At 38.5% G+C, this 25,027-nt stretch overlaps 1 protein-coding gene across 1 annotated transcript in view; it reads right to left on the bottom strand.

Moving 5' to 3' along the window:
• The window catches only part of LOC126146144 (snake venom 5'-nucleotidase-like), a 115,468-nt gene extending 91,421 nt beyond the window's left edge, over positions 1–24,047 (bottom strand). The window contains exons 1-2 of the mRNA XM_049915606.1: positions 23,681–24,047; positions 11,137–11,300 (exon numbers count right to left, since the gene is read on the bottom strand). Of these exons, the coding sequence (XP_049771563.1) occupies positions 11,137–11,300; positions 23,681–24,047 (531 nt within the window). The remainder of the gene's footprint in view (positions 1–11,136; positions 11,301–23,680) is intronic.
• Between the last annotated feature and the right edge of the window lie 980 nt (positions 24,048–25,027).

The following is a 25,027-nucleotide window of genomic DNA, read 5'->3' as shown; positions in this document are numbered from 1 at the left end:
CAAGAAGTTAATTCAAACTTTGTTGCCTTCCAGCAAATAACCCAGAGATATGAGTACCTGCAGCTGCCACAATGGATTTCTGAAACTCAGGTTTAAAGGATGACATGCATGCTATAGTTTCAAGAGGTCAAGACACTCAGAAGATGGACATAAAGGTACAACATATAGGAAGCTGGCTTATTGACTTCAGAAGGACCAGGTGCTGTGGATTTGAGAGTAGATGTTGAGGATGGAGGAAAGAGCAAATGTTGTCCCTGCCATGCATCCAGATCATAAAAATTCTTTCAGTGAATTTGAACCAGATAAGGGGTTTCAGGTGTTGACTGGACAGTGTAATAAAACTACTTGTTCAGTCCAAAGACTGGTTTGCTGGAGCTCTCCATGCTACTCTATCCTGTGCAAACCTCTTCATCTCCAAGTAACTATTGCAACCTACATCCTTCTAAATCTGCTTACTATTTTAATCTCTCGGTCTCCCTGTGCAATTTTTACCCTTCACACTTCCCTCTAGCACTGAATTGATGATCCCTTGATGCCTTATCCCTTCTTCTAGTCAGGTTGTACCACAAATTTTTTCTTCTCCTCAATTCTATTCAGTACCTCCTCATTAGTTACATGATCTACCCATTTAATCTTCAGCATTCTTCTGTAGCATCACATCTCAATAGCTTATATTCTCTTCTTGTCTAAACTGTTTATCACTCATGTTTCATTTCCATACATGGCTACACTCCATACAAATACTTTCAGAAAAGACTTCCTGACACTTAAATCTATGCTTGATGTTAACAAATTTCTCTTTTTCAGAAATACTTTTCTTGACATTGCCAGTCTGCATTTTATATCCTCTGTACTTCAACCATCATCAGTTATTTTTTGTCCCAAATAGCAAAACTCATCTACTACTTTAAGTGTCTCATTTCCTAATCTAATTCTGTAAGCACCACCTGATTTGATTTGACTGCATTCCATTATTTTCATTTTGCTTTTGTTGATGTTCATCTCATATCCACCTTTCAAGACACTGCCCATTCCATTTAACAGCTCTGCCAAGTCCTTTTCTATCTCTGAAAGAATTACAATGTCATCAGCAAACCTCAAAGTTTTTATTTCTTCTCCGTGGACTTTATTTCCTACTCCAATTTTGTTTTGTTTCTATTACTGCTTGCTCAATACAGCAATTGAATAATATTGGGGATAGGCTATAACCCTGTCTCACTCCCTTCTCAACCACTGCTTCCCTTTCATGCTGTATAAATTTCTGTATAAATTGTAAATAGCCTTTTGCTCCCAATATTTTTCCTCTGCCACCTTTAGAATTTGAAAGAGAGTATTCCAGTCAACAATTCCCTTATAAAACACCTGTCTGACCCGGAAAAAATGTGAATATAGGCGTCCTACAGGGAAGTTTATTAGGCCCAATATTGTTTCTTATATACATTGATGACTTCCCACAAAGTATCAGACATGGAGAAAAAATACTTTTAGCTGATGACAGCAACATAGTAATAACAGGTGAAAATCCAACACAACTGTCAGAAAGAGCAAACGAGACTCTCAATGATGTCCACAACTGGTCATTAAAAAATAAAGTAACCCTAAATGTAAAGAAAACTAACTATATAAATTTCCAATTGAACAAAAAACACAATGCCATTAGAATAAAAGTTAATAATAATGAATTAGAATGTGTAACAAGTGCCAAATTCTTAGGGATGAATGTAGACAGCCAATTGAAATGGACAAACCATGTCAACATTTTGGCAAAGAAATTATCCACAGCATGCTATGCTCTTAGAATTCTTGCACCGGTATGCAATAATACCTGTCTTAAAATAACATATTACGGATATCTACACTCAGTCCTCAGCTATGGGATCATGTTTTGGGGAACAAGTGCCAGCAACATACAAACTGTGTTCAAAGTACAAAAAAGAGCCATAAGGATAATAACAAACAGCGACAACAGGGCCCACTGTCTAGAATTATTTAGAAAGCTAGGCATTCTAACTGTTTCTTGTGAGTATATCTTTCAGAACATTATGTTCATTAAGAAAAATCTCAATATGACCATGAAACAAGAGCTTGTCACCACCTCCATCTAGATAGAAAGAACAAGGCAAAGACGCAAAAAAGTATATTTTATAATGGGATAAAACTGTATAACAAATAACCACAGGAAATTAAAGAAATAAATGAGCCCCTCACTTTCAGACAAAAGCTTAAAACCTTGTTAGTAAGTAAAAGTTGTTATACTGTAAAAGAATATTTAACATAGATGTAGATTATTAGCAACATATGACATTATCACCAAAATATTATGTAATTATAAATGTGTGTATGACTAGTTATAAAAACTACACAAAATATGAGAAACCTGTTTCATTGTAAATGTAAATGTGTGCTCATGTGTTGTAAACTGACGACATCCATACAATATTTATTGTTCCATGGATGAATGAATAAATAAATAAATAAATAAATAAATTGTCAATAGCTTTCTCTAAGTCTTCAAGTGCTATAGATGTAGGTTTATCTTTCCTTAATCTATCTTCTAAGATAAATCATACGGTCAGTATTGCCTCACGTGTTCCTACATTTCTTCAGAATCCAAACTGATCTTTCCTGAAGTGAGCGTCTACCACTTGTTCCATTCTTTTGCAAAGGATTTGTGTTAGTATTTTGCACCTGTGACATATTAAACTGATAGTTCAGTAATTTTCACACGTGTCAGCACCTGCTTTCTTTGTAATTCTTCTTGAAGTCTGTGGGTATTTCACGTGTGTCATACATCTTGCTCACCATATGGAAGAGTTTTGTCATGGCTGGCTCTCCCAATGCTATCAGTAGCTATAACAGAATTCTGTCTATTCCTGGGCCTAGTTTTGACTTAAGTCTTTCAGTGCTTTGTCACATTCTTCACGCAGTATTATATTTTCCTTCTCATCTTCATCTATGCCCTCTTCCATTTCCATAATACTGTACTTAAGTACATCTCCTTTGTTTAGACTTCTACATATTTCTTCCACCTTTCTGCTTTCCATTCTTTGCTTAGGACTGATTTTCCACCTCAACTCTTGATATTCATACAGGTAGTTCTCTTTCCTTCAAAAATCTCTTTAATTTTCTTGTATGCAGCATCTATCTTACCACTAGTGATATATGCTCCTCTAGCCATTTCTGCTTAGCAATTTTTCACTTCCTGTCAATCTCAATTTTTAGATGTTTGTATTCCCTTTCACATACCTCAATTTTTGCATTTTTATATTTTCACCTTTCATTGATTAAATTCAATATCTCTTGTGTTACCCAAGGATTTCTACTAGCCCTCATCTTTTTACACACTTGGTTGTCTGTTGCCTTCCCTATTTTGTCTCTCAAAGCTACCCATTCTTCCTCAACTGTATTCCTTTCCCCTTTTGTTGTCAGTTATTCCCTAATGCTCCCACTGAAACTTTCTATAACTCTGGTTCTTTCAGTTTATCGAGGTCCTATCTCCTTAAATTACTGCCTTTTTTCAGTTTCTTCAGTTTTAATCTACAGTTAATGACCAATAAATTGTGGTTTGTGTCGACATTTTCCCTAGGAAATGTCTTACAATTTAAAACCTGGCTCCAAAATCTCTGTCTTACCATTATATAATCAACCTGAAACCTTCCAATGTGTCCAGGTCTCTTCCACTTATACAACCCTTTTTCATGATTCTTAAACCAAGTGTTACCTATGATTAAATTATGCTCTGTACAAAATTCTACCAGACAGCTTTCTCTTTCATTCCTTACCCCCATTCCATATTCATCTACTACTTTTCCCTCTCTTCCTTTTTCTACTATTGAATTCCAGTCCCCCACAACTATTAAATTTTTGTCTCCCTTAACTATCTGAATAATTTCATTTATCTCATCATACGTTTCCTCAATCTCCTCCTCATATGTGCAATTAGATGGCTTACAGACTTGTACTACTGTGATGCATGCAAGCTTCGTGTCTATCTTGGCTACAATAATAGGTTCACTACGCCGTTCACAGTAGATTACCCGTGTTCCTGTTTTGTTATTCATCATTAAAAGTACTCCTGCATTATCACTATTTGATTTTGTATTTATAATCCTGTATTCACCTGACCAGAAGTCTTGTTCCTCCTGTCACCGAACCTCACTAATTCACACTATAGCTAGTTTTAACCTGTCCATTCCCCTTTTTAAATTTTCTAATCTATCTGACCAGTTAAGGTATCTGACATTCCATGCTCTGATCCATAGAAAGCTAGTTTTGTTTCTCCCGGTAATAATATCCTCCTACGTAGTCCCTGACTGGAGATATGAATGGGAGACTATTTTACCTCCAAAATATTTTACCCGAGAGGATGTCGTCATCGTTTAACCATACAGTAGAGCTGCATGCCCTTGGGAAAAATTACAGCTGTAGTTTTCCCTTGCTGTCACTATCTTTCGCTGCAGTCTGTCACTATCTCAGCATGGCAAGCGCTGTGAAAATGTGACCAGCCACCCACATTAGTAACTTACTTCAAAAATTAATGAATCAACTTTGGGAAACAAGAGGGTGTCAATGGTCAGAATATGGTGTAACCATGTGGGATTTTCTGAAAGGGAAATGTGAATACTATGTTGAACTATTTTTCCCCGTTGCAGATTAAAACAAGTTATGGTGAGATAAATGTACTAATCGATCTTGGATCATATAAAATGACCAATACCATATCAAAAACATAAAAACCAAATACCCACCACTAAATAGCTACCTGAAAATGTTTAAATGTCAACTTTTATAAACCCTTGATGTAATTACAATGATGATTATGGAATTCTCAAAATTGATAGGCAATTATTTTATTTTATTTATGTAATGCTTGTTTCAAATATGATTTTGCCTAAATAGATCAATATATGATACATGTTAGAGGTAAATCTTTGTTTTTTGTGCAGTGAGTTGGCTGGACAAGTTTTGAAGTGCGAGACACAATACAAGCTATTTGTGTTATATTGATTTGTATTGTGAAGTGAAATTGTGACATTTGCCTGCTTTATTTCTTTGTTGACAGTCCTCAGCAGTGTTGACGTACTGCACTGTTATACTGGCTGAAATACGGGGGTGGAAGTTCAACAATGGCTACTGTAAATGATGTAGCCGACAGTTGCACAGTTGCATTTCACAGTTATTTACTTTCACTGTTCACAACCCCCCCCCCAATATTACACAATTATATGGCCAGTTCACTACTGGTAATTGTTGATAAGCCTCATTAATAGGTTGCAGAAAACATCAGCATACTGCTACAACAGTTTGCTGTTGAACATCTGTGAGCAGTAAAAACCTAACCACACAGTTCACAGTTCTTGCAGAATAATACGGTATGTGTGATACTATTTTTCAAATGAATTAAACAGACATTGCCATTAATTGTTCTAACACGTGGCCTATTTGTGTTACACTTATTCCAGTGTTAAGTTGACACAGTGTTGTTAATATAACGAATACATGTTTCATGTCTGAAAATGGGCCATGGACTGACTGTCTCAAGACCAAAAATCAGTCCTTTGTGTATCCTCACAATAATAGGCACTGAAACTATACATAGTTCAATGATTAAGTAACAGAAATTACAATTAAAACATAACTCATTCAATTAACTAAATACATAAAAAATTCCTTCTTTTCAACAGTTCCTTCAGCAATACTTTTGACTAACCTGGTAATTATTTTGGAATAAGTTAAGAGCCAGCTTTGCTAATACGTTTTCGAATAGATCCAAATAAATACCATTAGTGGACTGGCCATATAATTGTGTAATATTGGGGGGTTGTGAACAGTGAAAGTAAAGAACTGTGAAACACAACTGTGCAACTGTCGGTTACATCATTTACAGTAGCCATTGTTGAACTTCCACCCCCATATGCATACGTGGAGAACTTGTTTGTGCAGCAATTGCCAACATATTGTAGCTGAGGCGGAATAAGGGAAACCAGCCTGCATTTGCCGAGGCAGATGGAAAACCGCCTAATAACCATCCACAGACTGGTCGGCTCACCGGACCTCAACACAAATCCGCTGGGTGGATTCGTGCTGGGGGCCAGCGCTCCTTCCCGCTGTGGCGTCGCAACTAGTGCGTGATCGCCCATTTGCCTATTAAAAGCTTTACTTCAGAATGTATGTGGGCTGCAATGTAAGCCGGTAGAGTATTATACGGTCAGTAAGGGACGAGTTGTCTCCTGCAGACTGACGTCACGACCCTCTGTTGCAGCTGCGCGTGTGAAAGCAGTGGAGTAGTGCTGGCAGGCCACTTACATTATACGAAACTAAAAATATTAATAACTAATAAAGGAATAACCTGAGGAACGTCATATTTGATGTACATCCTTCTGTTGTGAAAACAAACAATATGTCAAAGTCCGAGATCAAAAATAGTTGTATTTTGGAAATTAGTAAAATTCCATAAAAAAATGTAATTTTCCAACAGTCAAGAATTTAAATAAATACAGTGATGTAATAGTTCACCTTCAGTGTCTACGTACGATGATCTGATGACACTTTCAGTGTTCATATATAAATTTGGAAAGTTTTTAGTTTCAGAAAACCTCTGTGACTTTTCTATAATAATAATTTCAAGAATTCTAAGTAAATACGTGTATCGTGTGTTAGGGTGCGTGTGAATGAGAATGTGTGCGTGAGAGTATGTGAGACATTCGGCATTAATAAAAATCATTCATGTAATTCTCTACAGGAACTGGCAAGTGTTCCAACTCTGTAATGTGGGAACGAATCCACTAGTAGTTCCCCTACAAGTGAATGTCGGATGTCCAAGTATGTATCATTTCCCTATTAAACAAGTATGTATGCTTATGTATAAGACAGCCAGAACATTCACGACTACATAATAAATTTCCAGATATAGAGTAAAGCTTATAGTTCATTTTGGTTTGTTTATTTAATTAGAGAGTTTTGTGTTACTTAATTTGATGACGTCAATGAGCCTAGAGAAGTGGTTGGTGCTTGCTAGATATTGGCGCAAGCCGCGCCCTAGAAGTGAGTTCTCATTGGTCTTAAGTCTTGACAGCCAATGAGAAGCGAGACAGTTGGCCACCTAGCGAGGAGATATAGTTTTGAGCGGTGGGAGAGTGAGAGGAGAATCACGAGCTAGCTTTGAATGGAGGCGGTTATGCTGGATGTGACTTTTCGCATTATGTGTAAGATGAAGTCTTGGGATGACTTCCGCATTATGGTCCAGTGTTAATGGTATCTGGTAGTGACCAGAAACTGTTTATGAAAACTTTAGAGTGTTGTGATAATTCGTTCTGACGAAAATCGCAAGTGAACTTTGAATTATATAGCATGGCGATACTGCGTATATTCTTACTGAGTATTTTATGGCGAGCATAAACTTTTACCAAAGACAACCACTGAATATCATGTGCAGAAGTAATTGGCCAATCATTGACTGTGTTACAAGTAATTGGTTTCGGAACTTGGGAAGGTAAAAGTTCTGGCTGTTTTAGGTATGGTGATAACTGTGAGCAGAAACTTTAGTAATTTTCGTAAATGTGGGCTGATGATCTTGCTTAATGGCAATAAAGATCTATTGAAGGTTTAAATTTGAACTTCATGTTTAAAGCAGGAGTGACATCCCCTTTCCAAATCATTTCTTTAAAGTACACAGACAACTTTCAGCAAATTTTACTTATAGTGGCCTCCGGCGTGTAGCTATGAGGTTACAGTTTCCTCAACACTGCTTTTCTGTGATCTCGTAAGTAGCTGCAGTCAGGAGTTTACGTGCGAAGATCTACCGCTGTAAAGAGGTAGGTGAACAAAAATTATAAAGAAATTGCATTGCAGCAGCGACGTATAATCCGTCGCAGTTGGTGCATCGCACGCACGCATGCACGCACGTAAAAAAAAAAAAAATCCATCACACCACCAGGAAAGCCGTGCGTTAGACCACACAGCCAACTGGGCAATTTGAACCAATACATCTGACTCAAATGGAAAATACAAAGCATTCATTAATAAAGTTGCCTCCACTTTTGAGAATTGTTTTCCCCTAAAGGTAACTCAGCTCACACACAAGTCAAAAAATAAACCGTTGATTAAACAAGGAATAAAGATATCACGTAGGACAAAAAGGAGACTCTATCTACTATCTAGGAACAGCTCTGAGGATAGAACTGTAATGCATTACAAAGAATACTGCAAAATATTGAAGCAAGTAATCCAGAAATCAAAGCAGCTTTATTATGAGAAAAAGATAATTACATCAGGTAACAAAATAAAAATTGTGTGGGATATTGTGAAGACGGAGACAGGTGGGGTCAAAAAGGAAGAGGAACGGGTAGCTGTAAAAATAAATGAAACTTTGGTAACAAGGACAGTTAGTGTTGCAAACCTCTTAAACAACTACTTCATTTCTGTTACTGACAGCTTGGGGTTACCAGGTTCGGTGAACAGTACAATGGAGTATCTGAGACCAATCTTTAAAAATAACTTCAGTAAAATGGAAATGACACTCACATCTCCCAAAGAAGTAGCATCCATCATAAAAATCCTTAAAATCCAAGTATTCCAGTGGGTATGATAACATATCAACAAAGTTAATCAAAGAGTGCTCATGCGAGTTAAGTTCTATTTTAAGTTATTTGTGTATTAATCTCTTGTCAGTGGAACATTTCCAGACAGGCTAAAATATGCTGAACCTAACCTCATTACAAGAAGGGGGATAAAGAGATACCATCAAACTATCGACTGATTTCACTTTTGCTGGCTTTCTCAAAAATATTTGAAAAGGTTGTGTTCAAGCGTCTCCTTAAGCATCTGACTGCAAATTATGTATTGTCCAAGTCACACTTTGGATTTCTGTAGGGTTCTGATATAGAGAAAGCTATTTACACTTACAGTGGGAATGTACTTAATTCATTATATACTAAATTACAGGCTACTGACATTTTCTGTGACCTGTCAAAAGCCTTTGACTCTGTGAACCACAGCATTCTCCTAAGTAAATTAGAGTATTATGGTGTCACTGGCCATGCTGCGAAATGGCTTGAGTCTTATCAATTTAACAGGAAACAAAGGGTGTCGTTGCAAAATACCTGTGCAGTAAGCAGTCAGTCTTCATCTGACTGGGAATTAACTACATGTGGTGTTCCTCAGGGTTCCATTTTGGATCCATTTTTCTTGTTTATATTAATGACCTCTCATCTGTTACATTGCCAGATGCTAAGTTTGTTTGCAGATGATACAAACATTGTGATGAGTAGCAAGTCAAGTACAGATTTAGAAACAGCTGCTAATCAAATTTTCACTGACATTAATAAGTAGTTTAAAGCTAATTCTTTGTCATCAAACTTTGAGAAAACCCACTATATGCAGTTCAGAACCTTTTAGAGATTTCCTTCCAGCATGAGTATAACATATGAATACATGCAGACCAAAGATGTTGACAGTGTTAAATTTCTGGGATTACAACTCGATAATAAATTCAGTTGGGAAGTGTATACCACAGAATTGCTTAAACGCCTAAACAAGTCTGTATTTGCCGTGAGAATGATGTCAGATGTAGGAGATATAAATATAAAAAAAACTTGCATACTTTGCTTACTTTCATTCTATTTCATTGTATGGGATCATTTTCTGGTGCAACTCATCAAACCGAGCAAAAGTTTTTTGGGTGCAAAAGTGTGTGATAAGAATCGTTTGTGGTGTAAATTTAAGAACATCTTGTAGAAACCTTTTCAAGAAACTTTGTATGCTAACCACTGCTGCTCAGTATATTTATTCCTTAATGAAATTTGTTGCAACCAATAGCACAGTACACAGTATCAATACTAGGAATAAGAAGAATCTACGCAAAGGCCTAAAATCACTTGCCTTGGTCCAAAAAGGGGTCCAATATTCAGGAATACACATTTTTAATAAATTGCCAGCAACCATTAAAAACTTGGTTTTAGATAAAGCACAGTTTAAACAGAGTTTGAAAGACTTTTTGATAGGCAACTCCTTCTACTCCATAGATGATTATCTTAACAGAGACTGTTAAGTCAGCTTAATAAAAATATCTGTTGGAATTCAGTTTTGACAACACTTGGTCACAACAGTCAAGATTAGGTATTTTGTGTATGATAAATTCACTAATAGTGGATAACAGTGTTTCATTCTGACAGTGTGTTAATTCTGTAAATATTAGCTAGCCCAGTTTACTGCATTGTATTAGCTTATTTTTGTCTATCTCCTCACAAATGGTCAGGGTAGTAAGTATTATATTCAAATGTTTTATGTTTTTGTGTCATGCTTTCTGACATGTTCCACACCCAGGAGAATCATCTCATTTTTTGGGTCTATGGAATGAAAACTGAATCTAATCTAATCTGTACTTGCTCCTCCCTGACATCTGACACAGCAGCCTTCCCCATGTCTTACATGTTTCTGCTTATCAATTTTACTCAAAATGTAGACTTACATGTGCTTACTGTCCTAACTGTTTGTGTGTTAGTGCTCACTGCTTGCTAGAATTGCCCTGTGGTCACTGATGCCAGTTTATATGTGAAGGTCCTCAAGGAGGCCAGGTATTTTTTCACCAACAAGTCTAGTGTTTTTTCATTATAGGTAGGGTGATGAAACAGCTGATCTAGGTAATTTTCAGAGAAAGTTTCTATAAATGTTTCATAGGTCATGTTCAGAATCGGCTGTGATTTTCAGGACATAGTGGCAAATTGAATGTGGCCATCATATCTGTGTTTCTCAGTATAATATTTTATAAGTTCACCAACTCATGGTAGTAAGTTTAATCAGGACAAGTCTTGCAAATCAATATCATGTCTTAAGAATGAATAAAGCTTTAATTTGTGATAGAAATTAAATTATGTAAGTGCAATGCTGCTGAGCTGTCTAAGCTGTCTATGGTGTCTGAGGTGTCTAAGAAAATTTATTACAGTGTCTTCTACAGAGGTCACAGCTTTTATTCTTCAAATGAGTGTGCTTAGCTCTCCTTTAATTTTCAGGATTTTGTACAAGCTGCACTTTCTTATGCAGCAAATAACCACAAAAATATCAGTTCCTGATTACATGCAATGTTTTCTTAGTTCATACTCCTCATAGGAGAAGTTACAAAACAGAGTTTTTACTTACCACAGCATCAAATTGAAGACTATTCATAGCTTCAACTATGGGGTCAAACTTCAGTATACTGAACAGGCTGCCTTGCAACATATTGCCAGCATTCAACCAGATGTCTGTGTCCACTTTCTTGTCCCTCATGTATGTAGCGAGCCGGCCATAGCCTCCAAAGCAATCTTCAGTGGTGCACATCAAAATTTAAATTAACAATTAGGAACAGAAACTAGTTACTTGCTCATAACTTTGTAATAATAATAAAAGGCCTGTAACTATATTAAATTTCAGATGTTCATGGATAAGGAATAAATAAAGTGTAACAACAAAAGAAATGACAACATCTACATTGCAAACAAAGATATGTCTAAGTGTTGCAGCAGTTCTACTGTATGCTTCTCATAACTGTAAAATATGTTGTTGTTGTTGTTGTTGTTGTTGTTGCTGCTGCTGCTGCTGCTGCTGCTGCTGACACATTTCTCCATCCTAGTCTATCTTCTGCAAGTCTCTTCACCTTTGCATAACCTACTGCCTCTTCAACCTGCTGTTAATTTCAGAAATTCGAAGAGAATATTCAAGTTAACATTGTCAAAAGCTTTCTTGAATCCACAGATGCTATAAATATAGATTTAACAACAACATGGGAGAGACAGATTGCTACTCCCTATTCAGAGGAGGCACTGAGTCAGAGACAGGCACAATGAAAATGAATACCAGAAATATTTCAGCTTTCTAACAAACTCATTCTTCGAAAGCAGAAAACGCACATACATTCACACAAGGACAACTCTCACATTCATTGCCACTGTCTCAAGGCACTGAGGTGCAACTGTAACCGTGTCTAACTTGGCCAACAGTCTAACTGCAGCATGTAGTGGGGGTAAGGTAGAGGTGTGAGAAGAGGTTGAAATAGTATGGTTATGGCGGGGCCATGTGGGGGGTGTTCAGGGATGTGATGAAGACAGGATAGGGCTGCCTTGTGCAGCATTGGGAGGCTGTGCTGGGTGGTGGGATAGACAACGGAAAAGGATTATGCAGGGGCTTTGGTGGGTTATAATGAATATGGAGGGCTGGAGTGGGAGCAGGGATGGTGATAGGCAGCAGGAGGACAGGGACTAACAAAGGCTCAGTGTACTGGCCAGGGTGACCGCAGGCATGAATGAGCCACATTTTGGTATTAGCAACGTGTACGGACAGACAGCTCATTAGTTGTTGTGCCCACATAGAGCGTGGTACAATAGGTTTGCTTTTCTTTAGCCCATCTTTTAAGATAACTTGCAGGGCCAGTATTGGCTCATATATTCCTACATTTCTCCAGAAGCTAAACTGGTCTTTGCTGAGGGCAACTTCTGCAAGTCTTTCCACTTTTCTGTAAAAGTTTGTGACAGCATTTTGCAACCAATACTTGTAAAGCTGCTGGTTCTGAAGTTTTCACACCTTTAGCAGCTGTCTCCTTTAAAGAACTGGAATTGTTATATTTTTCTTGAAGTCTGTAGGTATTTCTCATGTACCTTGCATACCAGGTGAATTAATTTTATCATAGTATGTGCCTAAGATCTTAATAATTCTGAGAGAATGTGCCTTCTTTCGACTTAATGTGATACATTTTCCATTTAAGCTACATCTACTTCCTCCTTCTATTACCATAACATTGCCTTCAAGTTAATTTGTCTAGTCCTATACATAGGCAATATAATGAAAGTGGAAAGATAAAAAATCTGCTCACCAAGTGGTGACAGGAGAATACACACACAAAAAGATTTAACTTTTAAAACTTTCAGAGCCAGTGGTTCCTTCTTCTGGCAGAAGAGCTAAAGGGGAAGAAAGAGGGGTGAAGGAAAAGGACTGGAGAGATTTAGGGAAAGGGGTACAGTTCAGAAAAGTCACCCAGAAGACCAGGTCGGGGAGACTTACTGGATGGGATAAGAAGGAAACACCGATTGTTGGGGAGTGCACTGGATGAGATTCGTAAACCTGGGAGCTTAAAGGTGGAAGACAGAGTAATATGCAAGACAGAGGTTACTACTAAAACATCATGCATAAGTTAACAAGAATGGAAAACTAAGTCATCATATATAACAGAGGTTCGAGGAGGTGACAACAAAAAATAGACAGGTCAGAAAATTAAAGATGAAGAAAACTAAAATGGAGGGAAGAAAGGAATAGTTACTGTGAAGAAATGCTGAGATGGAAGGAATTAATGTAAATTAAGGCCAGGTGGCTGGCGAGAACCAAGGACTTGTTGTACGGCTAGTTTCCACCTGTGGTGTTCTGAGAAACTGGTGTCTGGGGGAAGAATCCAAATGGTGTATGAGGTGAAACAGGCACAAAGGTAATGTTGTAGGTCATGACTGTCACGTAGTAGCGCATGCTTGGCAACAGGATATTGTGTGTTGCTTGTATTACACCCTCTGCCTCTACCCATTCACCTGACTGATAACCGGTGGGTAGTCATGCCAATGTAAAAGGCCGAACAGTGTTTATTAACAGCAGGCATATGACATGTGTCATTTCAGAGGTGGCTCTCCCTTTGCCAGTTACAGGGCTGGAATAGGTGGTTGCAGGATGGTGCATAGGGCAAGTCTTGCAGTGGGAACAGTCACAGGGGTAGAAGCCATAGGGTAGGGAGATGAGTGCAGAAGGAGCATAGGGTCTAACAAGGATACTGAGGAGATTGGGAGGGCTATGAGAAACTATTCTAGGCGTGGTGAGCAAAAACTCAGACAGAATGGATCTCATTTCAGGGCATGATTTTAGGAAGTGATGGTCTTGTCAAAGTAGCTGATTAATTCATTCAAGACCAGAATAGTACTTAATGCCAAGTAGTGTGCTCCGTAGTAGTTTTTTGAACGAATCAGCAGTACCGAGATTGGCTGTGATGGCCTGGGAAATCTGCTTTTGAACTAAGCTGTTGGGATATTTACATCCAGTGAAGGCTGAGGTGAGAGTGGTGGTGTATTGCTGTAAAGAGTCTGCATTCAAACAAATATGTTTGCCTCAAATGCCAAGGCCATATGGCAGGGAACGTTTGATATGGAAAAGATGACAACTGTCAAAATGTAAGTACTGTTGTTTGTTAGTAGGTTTAATGTGGCCAGAAGTGTGTAGCTGGTCTTCAGTGAGGATGAGATCAACATCAAGGAAAATGTTATGGGATTCAGAAGGGGACCATGTGAAATTTAATTGGGAGAAGGTATTAAGAGATCCCAGGAATTTTAAAGGGCAGCCTCACAATATGTCAAAGATGTTATCAATGTATCTAAACAAAACCAGGGCCTGAAGGCTTATGGATCCCAGGAAAGCCCCCTCTAAGTGACCCATGAAAAGGCTGGTATAAGAAGGAGCCATCCTAGTTCCCATAGGCGTACCCCTGATCTGTTTGTATGTGTGCCCCTCACAGGTGAAGTAATCTTTGGTAAATATATAGTTGATTAAGGTGAGCAAGAAGGATGTCACAGATTTGGAATCAGGTGGCTGCTGATTGAGGAAATGTTCAGCAATAGACAGACCATGTACATGGGGGACATTGGTATAGAGGGAGATGGCATCAATGGTGACAAGCAAAGTGTGTGGTGGGAGTGGAACAGGGATGGATTTCAGGTGACCTAGGAAATGGGTGGTATCTTTAATATAGGAGGGAAGTCCTTGTACTATGGGTTGTAGGTGTTGATCATCTAAGGCAGATATACATTTGGTAGATGCTTTGAAGCCAGCAACTATAGGACGGCCAGGATGATTGGGTTTGTGGATCTTAGGAAAAAGGTAAAAGGTGGGGGTGCGTGGTTTCAGAGGGGTAAGATGATCTATGGATTGAGGTGTAAGTCCTTGTGAGGAGCCTGAGGTTTTTAGAAGGGACTGCATGTCAGTTTGAATCACAGAGGTGGGATCTTAATGGCAGATACTGTATACACAGGCAGTGTTACAAAAAGGGTATGTCTATCTGCAATATTCTACAGATTGAGTAGCAACCTATCCTTTTCATAATATTGTGAATATCTTTATGAAATAATTATTGTAATTTATTACATTTTAATTATTATGATTTATAATATTATAAAGAGGATATCCCTGTCTGTAACTCAACATCTCCTATATAAGGTCAGAAGTAACCTATCCTTTTCATAACAGTGTCATTATTCAATGCTGGATTGTCCTTCTAAATAGCATTATTCGTCAGTACCTCCAGGATTCCAGGAGGCAACTGTGTGAAAACTACAAGACACACATAAAAGTAACACATACATCTACATCTACATTTATACTCCGCAAGCCACCCAACGGTGTGTGGCGGAGGGCACTTTTCGTGCCACTGCATTACCTCCCTTTCCTGTTCCAGTCGCGTATGGTTCACGGGAAGAACAATTGCTGGAAAGCCTCCGTGCGTGCTCGAATCTCTCTAATTTTACACTCATGATCTCCTCGGGAGGTATAAGTAGGGGGAAGCAATTTATTCAATACCTCATCCAGAAACGCACCATCTCAAAACCTGGACAGCAAGCTACACTGTGATGCAGAGTGCCTCTCTTGCAGAGTCTGCCACTTGAGTTTGCTAAACATCTCTGTAATGCTATCACACTTACCAAATAGCGCTGTGACGAAATGTGCATCTGTTTGTAATATGTGCTGTGGGATAGTTACAGAATACAACACTATGGGACTGACATATCAGAACATGACATATAATGCAGTGATGTGTACATTATATTTTCTTGAATTTGTTAAACATGAGTCAGTTGTGATGGTTCGGTGATGATTTCATACTAAATGTGAAGTGAAAGCTCCAACAGACAAAACAATTCATGGGTGGTACAGTACATCATATATCGTGAGACTAGCTGCTTATGTGGTGCAAAGAAAACAGGTTTCTCGGGACCATTAGCTGAGAAGGTGGAGCATGTGTGGGAATCATTCACCAGGAATCTGAAGAAACTGATGAAAAGTGCGAGCATAGAACTGCATTTAGACCACAGATGGTATCTATAGTCTCAGGAGCTGCAGGTACCACAGTCAGTAGTCTGCTGCATTATACACAAACATGTGAAACTAGATCAGCTTAAGTTGTTACATGTTATAATATTTTAGCCCACTTATGGATACTACTGTACCAGTTGCCATGTGTTGGGTGCTACACTAGAAGTTTGCATGCTCAAATATCAGTGTATAACTCCTGTAGATGAAGGAATGTGCATCAGAATACAATTTTAGACATTTATGCTTACATAATTTTATAATGTTCAGTTATATTCTCATGGATTAATAAAGAAAAGAAAGGTTTCTGATAAACAGTAGTTATGACCATATTTGTGACAAATAAGTATCTAAAGATAATATCTCGAAGAACAATTTAACTGTGGATAATACTTGATTTACTTTGACAATGACCACATCTTGCCTAAACAAAATGAAAAACCACTCAAACTATTAAAGAACAGAAATCGATACATAATTTCATGATACACTTAGCTTCGAAATTCACATATTTGTAAAAAAATCATTACCTCTTAATAAATAATAGCTCACTGGAAAGCTTGGACAAAGGAGTGAACACAATGCATTTAAATTATGTCAAAGCTGTTGTGTTGGGGTAAAATCCAAGTATTAAAAACATAAATTGTGTATCTAAGTGAAGTTCTAAAATATACTTAATCCTCACTACTACCAATACTAACATCATATTTAGATTTTTTGTAACAATGAAACAATATATAAAACCTGAAAAGCTATGTTAGGAGAAAAGTCAACATTAAATCACAATTTTGGTTTTATAAGTATCATAACTGATAAGATAAAGTTTTGTGATCCATTTAAAACAGGAATGCTAAATTATAATTTTATAGAATATGATCATGTCTAAGAAGTAGAGATATTAAGTGCACTATGTTTAGGACTGAAATCCAGGTGAGACAGATGCTGACAAAATGTGTTAGGAAACAAACTTCCATGTACGCACTCCTTATGATACTCCACAACCTTAGCACTTATGTTGCAATGTTCTTGGTTTTGAGTTACATTTGGAACAAAGAGCCTGAATACATTATGAAGATCATTGAGACTATTGTCTAGCTTTTTATTTGTGGAAACTGAATACATTATAACATTTTCTGCAAACGGAGACAACAAACCTAAAGGTAATATCTGCCCAGTTTCAATTCTACAAGAGCATCAAGAACAAAGATAAGTATATTGTGCAAGTTTTTTTATTTATTTTATTTATTTTGTATTATTATTATTCACTGTTGAATTGGTAGTATTCAAATTACATCAGGGATGACAGCACATACTAACTTCCGTCATGAATTATAGTTAAGATCATATGTGCTGGCTACTTCTGATAGTGGACTTTGTTCCGACTTTCCAAATGACTTGCAGTGGCTACTGGAGGAAGATAGTTTTCCACAGAAGCTGGTTTCCAGTGATGAAGACACACCTCATGTGTCTGGGAAGGTGAATTGTCATACGATCATTAATATCAATTATGGTGTGTTGGGGTGTATATGGTAAGACTTTTAACATATTGACATTTACCAAGTCACAAGCAGTGTCCATATTGAGCAGCTGTAATGTGAGTAAGAAACTTGAAGAGATGCTTTGTCCACTGACACGTGCCTACTTTCTGTAGTATTTGCACAGTTGTCTCCTGAAGCCCCTAAGGTACATAGAAATAACCCTGAATATTAATTCCACTTTTTAGCCTTCGCTTCTTTTCTTAATACTAGCTTGCCATCTGGGTGCTCAACATTTATGCAGATCCTTCTCTTCTCTCGGATGGTTTCTTTAATTTTTCCATACACAGTACATACCTTTTCCATAGTTACGCACACTTCTGCAGCTTTGTATTTTAACTCTAGCCATTCCGGCTTCACCATTTTAAGGTCTATGCCAGTCTAATTTTTTAGATGGCTGTATTCCCTTTTGCACGCTTCATTTGCTGCATTGTTATATTTTCTCCTTTTCTCAATTAATTTCAATATTTGTAATGTGGTAGATAGATAAAAATAACTCTCACCAAGTGGTGGCAGAACACGTACATAAAAGAAAATTATAAGAGGGTTGTAACTTAAATAGTGACAACTATTTATTCACAACCGATACAAAAGAGTTACATGTTTGCACCTGTTACTGTCCTTCAAAGTAGTCGATAGCATTGTGTAGAACCCATTGCCAGTGATGTGGAAGGCATAGTGTACCGTTAGCAGAGGCTGTTCTGTTGATGGTGTGAATGGAGTGGTCTAAAGTTATGGTGATTCTCGTGTACAACTGTGATGGTGTTATCCTAACACATTACGTCCCTCCCTGGCAGACCATCAATGCACAGTATTACTGTTCATTTTTGGAGTATCATCTGTGACCAGCTTTGCAAAAGAAGTGGCAACACTTTCTGCGCAACTCACCCATCATTTTGCACGACAATGCGTGGGCACATACAACGCAAGCTGTGGCTGCTCTGATCAGTCGATGGGACTGGGAAGTACTGTACCATCCATCATGCTTCCCAGACTTAAGTCCTTGGACTTTAATTTGATTCTGAAGATGAAGAACTGTTCCAGAGATTCGACAGGCAGTAGACTGCTCCATTCACACCATCAACAGAACAGGCTCTGCTAACAGTATACTACACTTTCCACATCACTGGAAATGGGCTCTACACAACACTGGTGACTACTTTGAAGGACAGTAACAGGTGCAAACATGCAACTCTTTTGTATCAGTTGTGAATAAATAGTTGCCACTATTTAAGTTCCAACCCAAATAATTAGGCAAGCTTTTGGAGCCAGTGGCTCGTTCTTCAGACAGAAGAGTTGAAGTGGAAGGAAGAGGGGTGAAGGAAAAGGACTGCAGAGATCTAGGAAAGGGAGTAGAGTTGAAAAGTCACCCATAACTGTGGTATAGGGGAGACTTACTGGACAGGATGAGAAGGAAAGACTGATTGTTGGGGACTGCACCGGACGAGATTTGAAAACCTGAGAGCTTAAAGGTGGTAGACAAGGTAATATGCAACACAGAGATTCCTGCTAAAACATCATGTACTAGTTAATAAAAGTGAAAAGCTAAATGCATTGTACATAACAGAGGTGGGAACAGGACAGCAGCTGTACAAAACTAAAACGGACTGAAGGAAGAAGTAGATACTATGAAGAAATGGTGAGACAGAAGGAATTAATGTAAATTAAGGCCAAGTGAGTGGTGAGAACCACCAACAAGTTGTAGGGCTAGTTCCCACCTGCGGAGTTCTGAGAAACTGGTGTCTGGGGGAGGGATCCAGACGGCGCATGTGGTGAAACAAGCACCCAGGTCATGTTGTAGGTCATGACTGTCATATTCTAGAGGATGCTCTGCAACAGGATATTGTGTTTTGCCAGCATACACCCTCTGCCTATGCCCATTCATCCTGACTAATAAGTGGATGGTAGTCATGCTATGTAAAAGGCCGTAACAGTGTTTACATAACTAGTGTACAACATGTGCCATTTCACAGGTGGCTCTCCCTTCGATAGTATATGTTTTGCCAGTTACAGGGCTGGAATAGGTGGTGGTAGGAGGGTGCATAGTGCAAGTTGTGCAGTGGGGATGGTTACAGGGATAGCAGCCTTAGGGGAGGGTCATACACTATGTGATCAAAAGTTTCCGGACACCTGGCTGAAAATGACTTACAAGTTCGAGGCTCCCTCCATTGGTAATGCTGGAATTCAACATGGTGTTGGCCCACCCTTAGCCTTGATGGCACCTTCCACTCTCACAGGCATACATTCAATCAGGTGCTGGAAGGTTTCTTGGGGAATGACAGCCCATTATTCATAGAGTGCTGCACTGAGGAGAGGTATCGATGGCGTTCCAAAACATCACAAAGGTGTTCTATAGGATTCTGGTCATCATGTTGTGCAGGCCATTCCATTACAGGGATGTTAATGTCATGTAACCACCCCAATGCAGGCTGTGCATTATGAACTGGTGCTCGATCCTGTTGAAAGATGCAATCACCATCCCCGAATTGCTCTTCAACAGTGAGAAGCAAGAAGGTGCTTAAAACATCAATGTGGGCCTGTGCTGTGATAGTGCCATGCAAAACAACAAGGGGTGCATGAAAAACACAACTACACCGTAACACCACTGCCTCCAAATTTTACTGTTGGCACTACATATGCTGGCAAATGACGTTCACCAGGCATTCACCATTCCCACACCCTGCCATCAGATCACCACATTATGTACCATGATTTGTCACTCCACACAATTTTTTTCCACTGTTCAATCATCCAATGTTTATGCTCCTTAGACCAAGCAAGGCAACATTTGCCATTTACTGGCATGATGTGTGGCTTATGAGCAGCTGCTCGACCATGAAATCCAAGTTTTCTCACCTCACACCTAACTGTCACAGTACTTGCAGTGGATTCTGATACAGTCTGGAATTCCTATGCGAGTGTCTGGATAGATTTCTGCCCATTACACATTATGGCCCTCTTCAACTGTCCGCAGTCTTTGTCAGTCAACAGACAAGGTCGGCCTGTACACTTATGCTGTATGTGTCCCTTCATGTTTCCACTTCACTACCACATCAGAAACAGTGGACCTAGTGATGTTTAGGAATGTGGAAATCTTGCGTACAGACATATGACACAAGTGACATCCAATCACCTGGCCACGTTTGAAGTCCGTGAGTTCCACGGAGCACCCCACTCTGCTCTCTCACGATGTCTGACTACTGATGTCACTGATATGGAGCACCTGGCAGTAGGTGGCAGCATAATGCACCTAATATGAAAAACTTATATTTTTGGGGTTGTCCGGATACTTTTGATCACATAGTGTAGGTGCAGGAGGAGCATAGGGTCTGACAAGAATATTGCAGAGATTGGGAGGGCAACAAAAAGCTATTCTATGTATTGTGGGCAAAATCTCAGACAGAATGGGTCTCATTTCAGAGCATGGTTTTAGGAAGCCATGGCCTTATTGAAGTAGCTGATTAAAACATTCAAGACCAGGATAATATTGAGTGACAAGTGGTGTGCCCTGAAGTTGTTTTTTGGAGGGATCAGCAGTACCAGGATTGACTGTGATGGCCCAGGAAATCTGCTTTTGAACTAGGCAGTTGGGATAGTTACGTCCAGTGCAAGGGCTAGCATGAGAGTGGTGGTGTTTTGCTGTAAAGAGTCTGCATCCAAATACGTTTGCCTCAAATGCAAAGGCTATATGGGAGGGAACGTTTGACATGGAAAGGATGGCAACCATCAGAATGTAAGTACTGTTGTTTGTTAGTATGTTTAATGTGGGCAGAAGTGTGTAGCTGGCCTTTGATGAGGATGAGAACAACATCTAGGAAAGTGGCAAGGGATTCAGAAGAGGGCCATGTGAAATTTAATTGGAGGAAAGTCAGCCTCACCATGAGTCCATATGATAAAGATGTCATCAATGTATCTAAATCAAACCAGGGACTGAAGACTTATGGATCCCAGAAAAGTCCCCTCTAAACAACCCATGAAAAGGTTAGCATAGGAAGGAGCCATCCTTGTTCCCATGACTGTGCCTCTGCTCTGTTTGTGCCTGTATGTCTGCTCCTCAAAGATGAAGTAGTTGTTGGTAAGTATAAAGTTGATTAAGGTGAGTAGGAAGGATGTCATAAGTTTGGAATCAGCTGGACATTGTTGTTAAATTCAATTCTTGGTGTGTTAATCAAGGATTTCTACTAGACCTCATTGTTTCACCTATTTTATCACCTGCTGCCTTCACTATAAAAAAAGGAGAGAGAGAGAGAAAGAAAGAAAAACAAAAACCTCTCAGTGACCTTTGGTTCTTTCAGTTTATCTAGGTTCCATCTAAACACACAATTGCCTGCCTTTCTACAATTTCTTCACATTTAATCCACAGTTTGTAAACAATAAATTATGGTCCAAGTCCACATCTGCTCCCCGAGAAATTTTACAGTTGAAAATCTGTGCCAACAGGCCTCTTCCATGTATACAACCTTCTTTCATGATTCTTAAACCGACTGTTAACAATGATTAAAGTATGTACAGTTCAAAATTCTGCCGGCTGGCCTCTCCTTTCATTCTTTCCCCCAGCTCGTGTTCTACTATTTCACCTTCTCTTCTATTACATATTGTCAAATTTCATCCCCTCATCACAATTAAATTTTCACCTCTCTTTGCAATCTGAATAATTTCTTTCATATAATTATACATACTTTCAGTCTCTTCATGATCTGTCAGGCTAGGAGGAATATAAACTTCCACTTTTGATGTAGGAGTTGCCTGTTTGTAATAGCTCACTCACATACTTAATTTTTTAAATTCATTGTTAGATCTACTCCAGCATTACTACTTTCTTCGGCACAACTTTGAAATATAGAAAGGTCTTGATCAAACAAGTCATATAAAGAATTGTGCAATCAAGATCTTTCTATATTTCAGAGTTGTGTCAAATCTGAATGGTCGCCTGCCTCTACCATGGATGTATTTTCCATCAAGTGATCCCTTTCTTTAATGGACTGATTGTATCAAAAAGAGACTTCACATGAGAAAACTGTAAAATTACAGACACGCAGAATGGCTGGCTAGTATTTGCCTTCAGGATGTGAAATTTCATGTGCCACCAACAAATAGGAAGAAAACTAAGGAAAATGCTATTCCTGGTTTTCAGAACTGTTAGTTCCTTTCTCTGAACAACAAGATGTTGAGCTTGGGGAAAGTTGGAAAGGATCCATGTGTTGACACAATACTAAGCTGTATCCAGCCTACCATTAGAAGATTTAGTCCAGCAAAAAGCTTAATAACTGCTGTGCACCCCAATGATTGTTCGCCTTTTTTCCAGTTACAATGAACAGATATCAAATTTAATCCTCTCTGTGGATGTCAGAAGAGGAAGAAATGTATATATCTCAGCGTTTTTGCTACAGTTCCTTTGAAATATTGCAAAAAAGCTAACTGCAGGGTTTTTAAAAAATGAACATGCTCCTGTTTCGTGAAGATATCCGAACAGATAAAGCCATTTTCAAGTTTATATTCTATAAATTTTATTATATTGTCAGTGAATTTATTAACGTTGTGCATTTTATCCATTCTCTGTTGAGTTCTCTTTTTTGAACTATTGAGTACTGTTGGTGTCCTGTTAAAGTTCTCATTCCTTATCTCTGAAGGTCGTTTTTGATAATGAGACCTAGAGAGGACAGCGTATGAAAGAAAAAATGTTTGAAATGTGATTTTAAAGATGTTAAACATCACTCAATGAGTAGAAAATGAGTTGTAAAAAGAATGATGGAGTACAAAACAAGCAAGCGGTGGTACAGATGCAAAGAAATCCAAAACACCAGAGGGTGAAGTGTAAGACAGATCATAACATTTAACACCATGTATTGATAATTCTGAGGGTATTGTAAATTCAAAGGTGAAGAAATTAGTGTAGGGTATGAAAACTGGAGAACCAAACCAATTAATTTAAACGAATGATGATTCAAAATGGAAAAATATGTATGTGTGTCTACAGAGCATGTTGAATGATTATAAAGAGAAGTAATAACAACCAATCAACACACACGTTATTCACATAAGTGTAAATTAGTGCTTACCTTCAGATATTACTCCTGTTGTAACCTGGCATAAGTCCATTTCGCTATCAACAGGAAGTATATTGTACTGCAGATCACTAATGAAATGAATGAGTAAGGTATTCTCTGACCGTGGTGTTGATCCAGAAGTCCCTGAAGCTGTAGTTGGGTCACTTACTGTGCTGTCTACGGTAGTCGTGTCACTCGTTGTGCTGTCTGTGGTAGTCGTCTCAGAAGTTGACTCAACTGTAGTGTCTGTTGCACCTGTATCACGCGCTGACTCAACTCTTAAAGTTCCATTATCCGTCTGTCCCGCACAGATACCAAGCAGAACTGCCAGTACAATGAACAGCAGAGTACCAGTAGTAATATTTACAAATGTACACATTTTATACTGTTGTGGGGAGCTTTTATGTATTTCTGAAATCATTTTAAAAAATAAATTTTAAAAATATAGAATTTAATATAATTGAAATTCTCAACTATAAATAACAATAATATTTCATTAATATGGACAGTTTACTAACTTTAATTTAGATCTGATGTGCTCATGACTTTGCAAATCACATCTGCATCTGTGTATACACCTGCTTGCAGAAGTCACCGTGTGGTGGATGGCGGAGGGTACCCCATAGCACTACTAGTCATTTCCTTTCCTGTTCCACTTGCAAACAGAGCAAAGGAAAAATGACTGTCTACATGCCTCTGTATCAGCCCTACATTCTTATCTTTGTTGCCTTACATGAAATGTCTGCTGATGGCAGTAGAATAATTCTGCTTTCAGCTTCAAATGCCACTTCTCTAAATTTTCTCAATAGTGTTACTCAAAGAAAATATTGCCTTCTCCCCATGGTTTCTCATTTCAGTTCCTGATGCGTCTCCATCAGCTTGTGCGGTTTTCAAACGTACCAGTAACAAATCTGACAGCCTGCCTCTGAACTGCTTCAGTGCCATCCTTTAATCTGACTCGGTACAGATCCCAAACAGTCAAGCAGTACCCGAGGATAAGTTGCACTAGTGTCTTCTATATAATCTCGTTTACAGATGAACCACACTTTCCTAAAATTCTCCCAATAAACCGAAGTTGACCATTCACCTTCCCTACCACAATCCCCACATGCTCATTCCATTTCATATCACTTTGCAATGTTATGCCCAGATTTTTAAATGATATGACTGTGTCAAGCAGGACATACTAATGCTATACATGGAACATTATGGTTCATTGCTCCTACTCATCCACATTAACTTGCCTTTTTCTACATTAGAGCTAGCTGTCATTCATCTTGGTATAGGTTATCTTGTAACCTCCTAAGTTACTCAACTTCAACACCTTTCTGTACACCACAGCATCACCAGCAAACAACT

Source organism: Schistocerca cancellata, chromosome 1, assembly GCF_023864275.1.
Source record: "Schistocerca cancellata isolate TAMUIC-IGC-003103 chromosome 1, iqSchCanc2.1, whole genome shotgun sequence".
In the NCBI taxonomy this organism is placed as follows: domain Eukaryota; kingdom Metazoa; phylum Arthropoda; class Insecta; order Orthoptera; family Acrididae; genus Schistocerca; species Schistocerca cancellata.
This window is presented reverse-complemented; position numbering and strand designations above follow the sequence as displayed.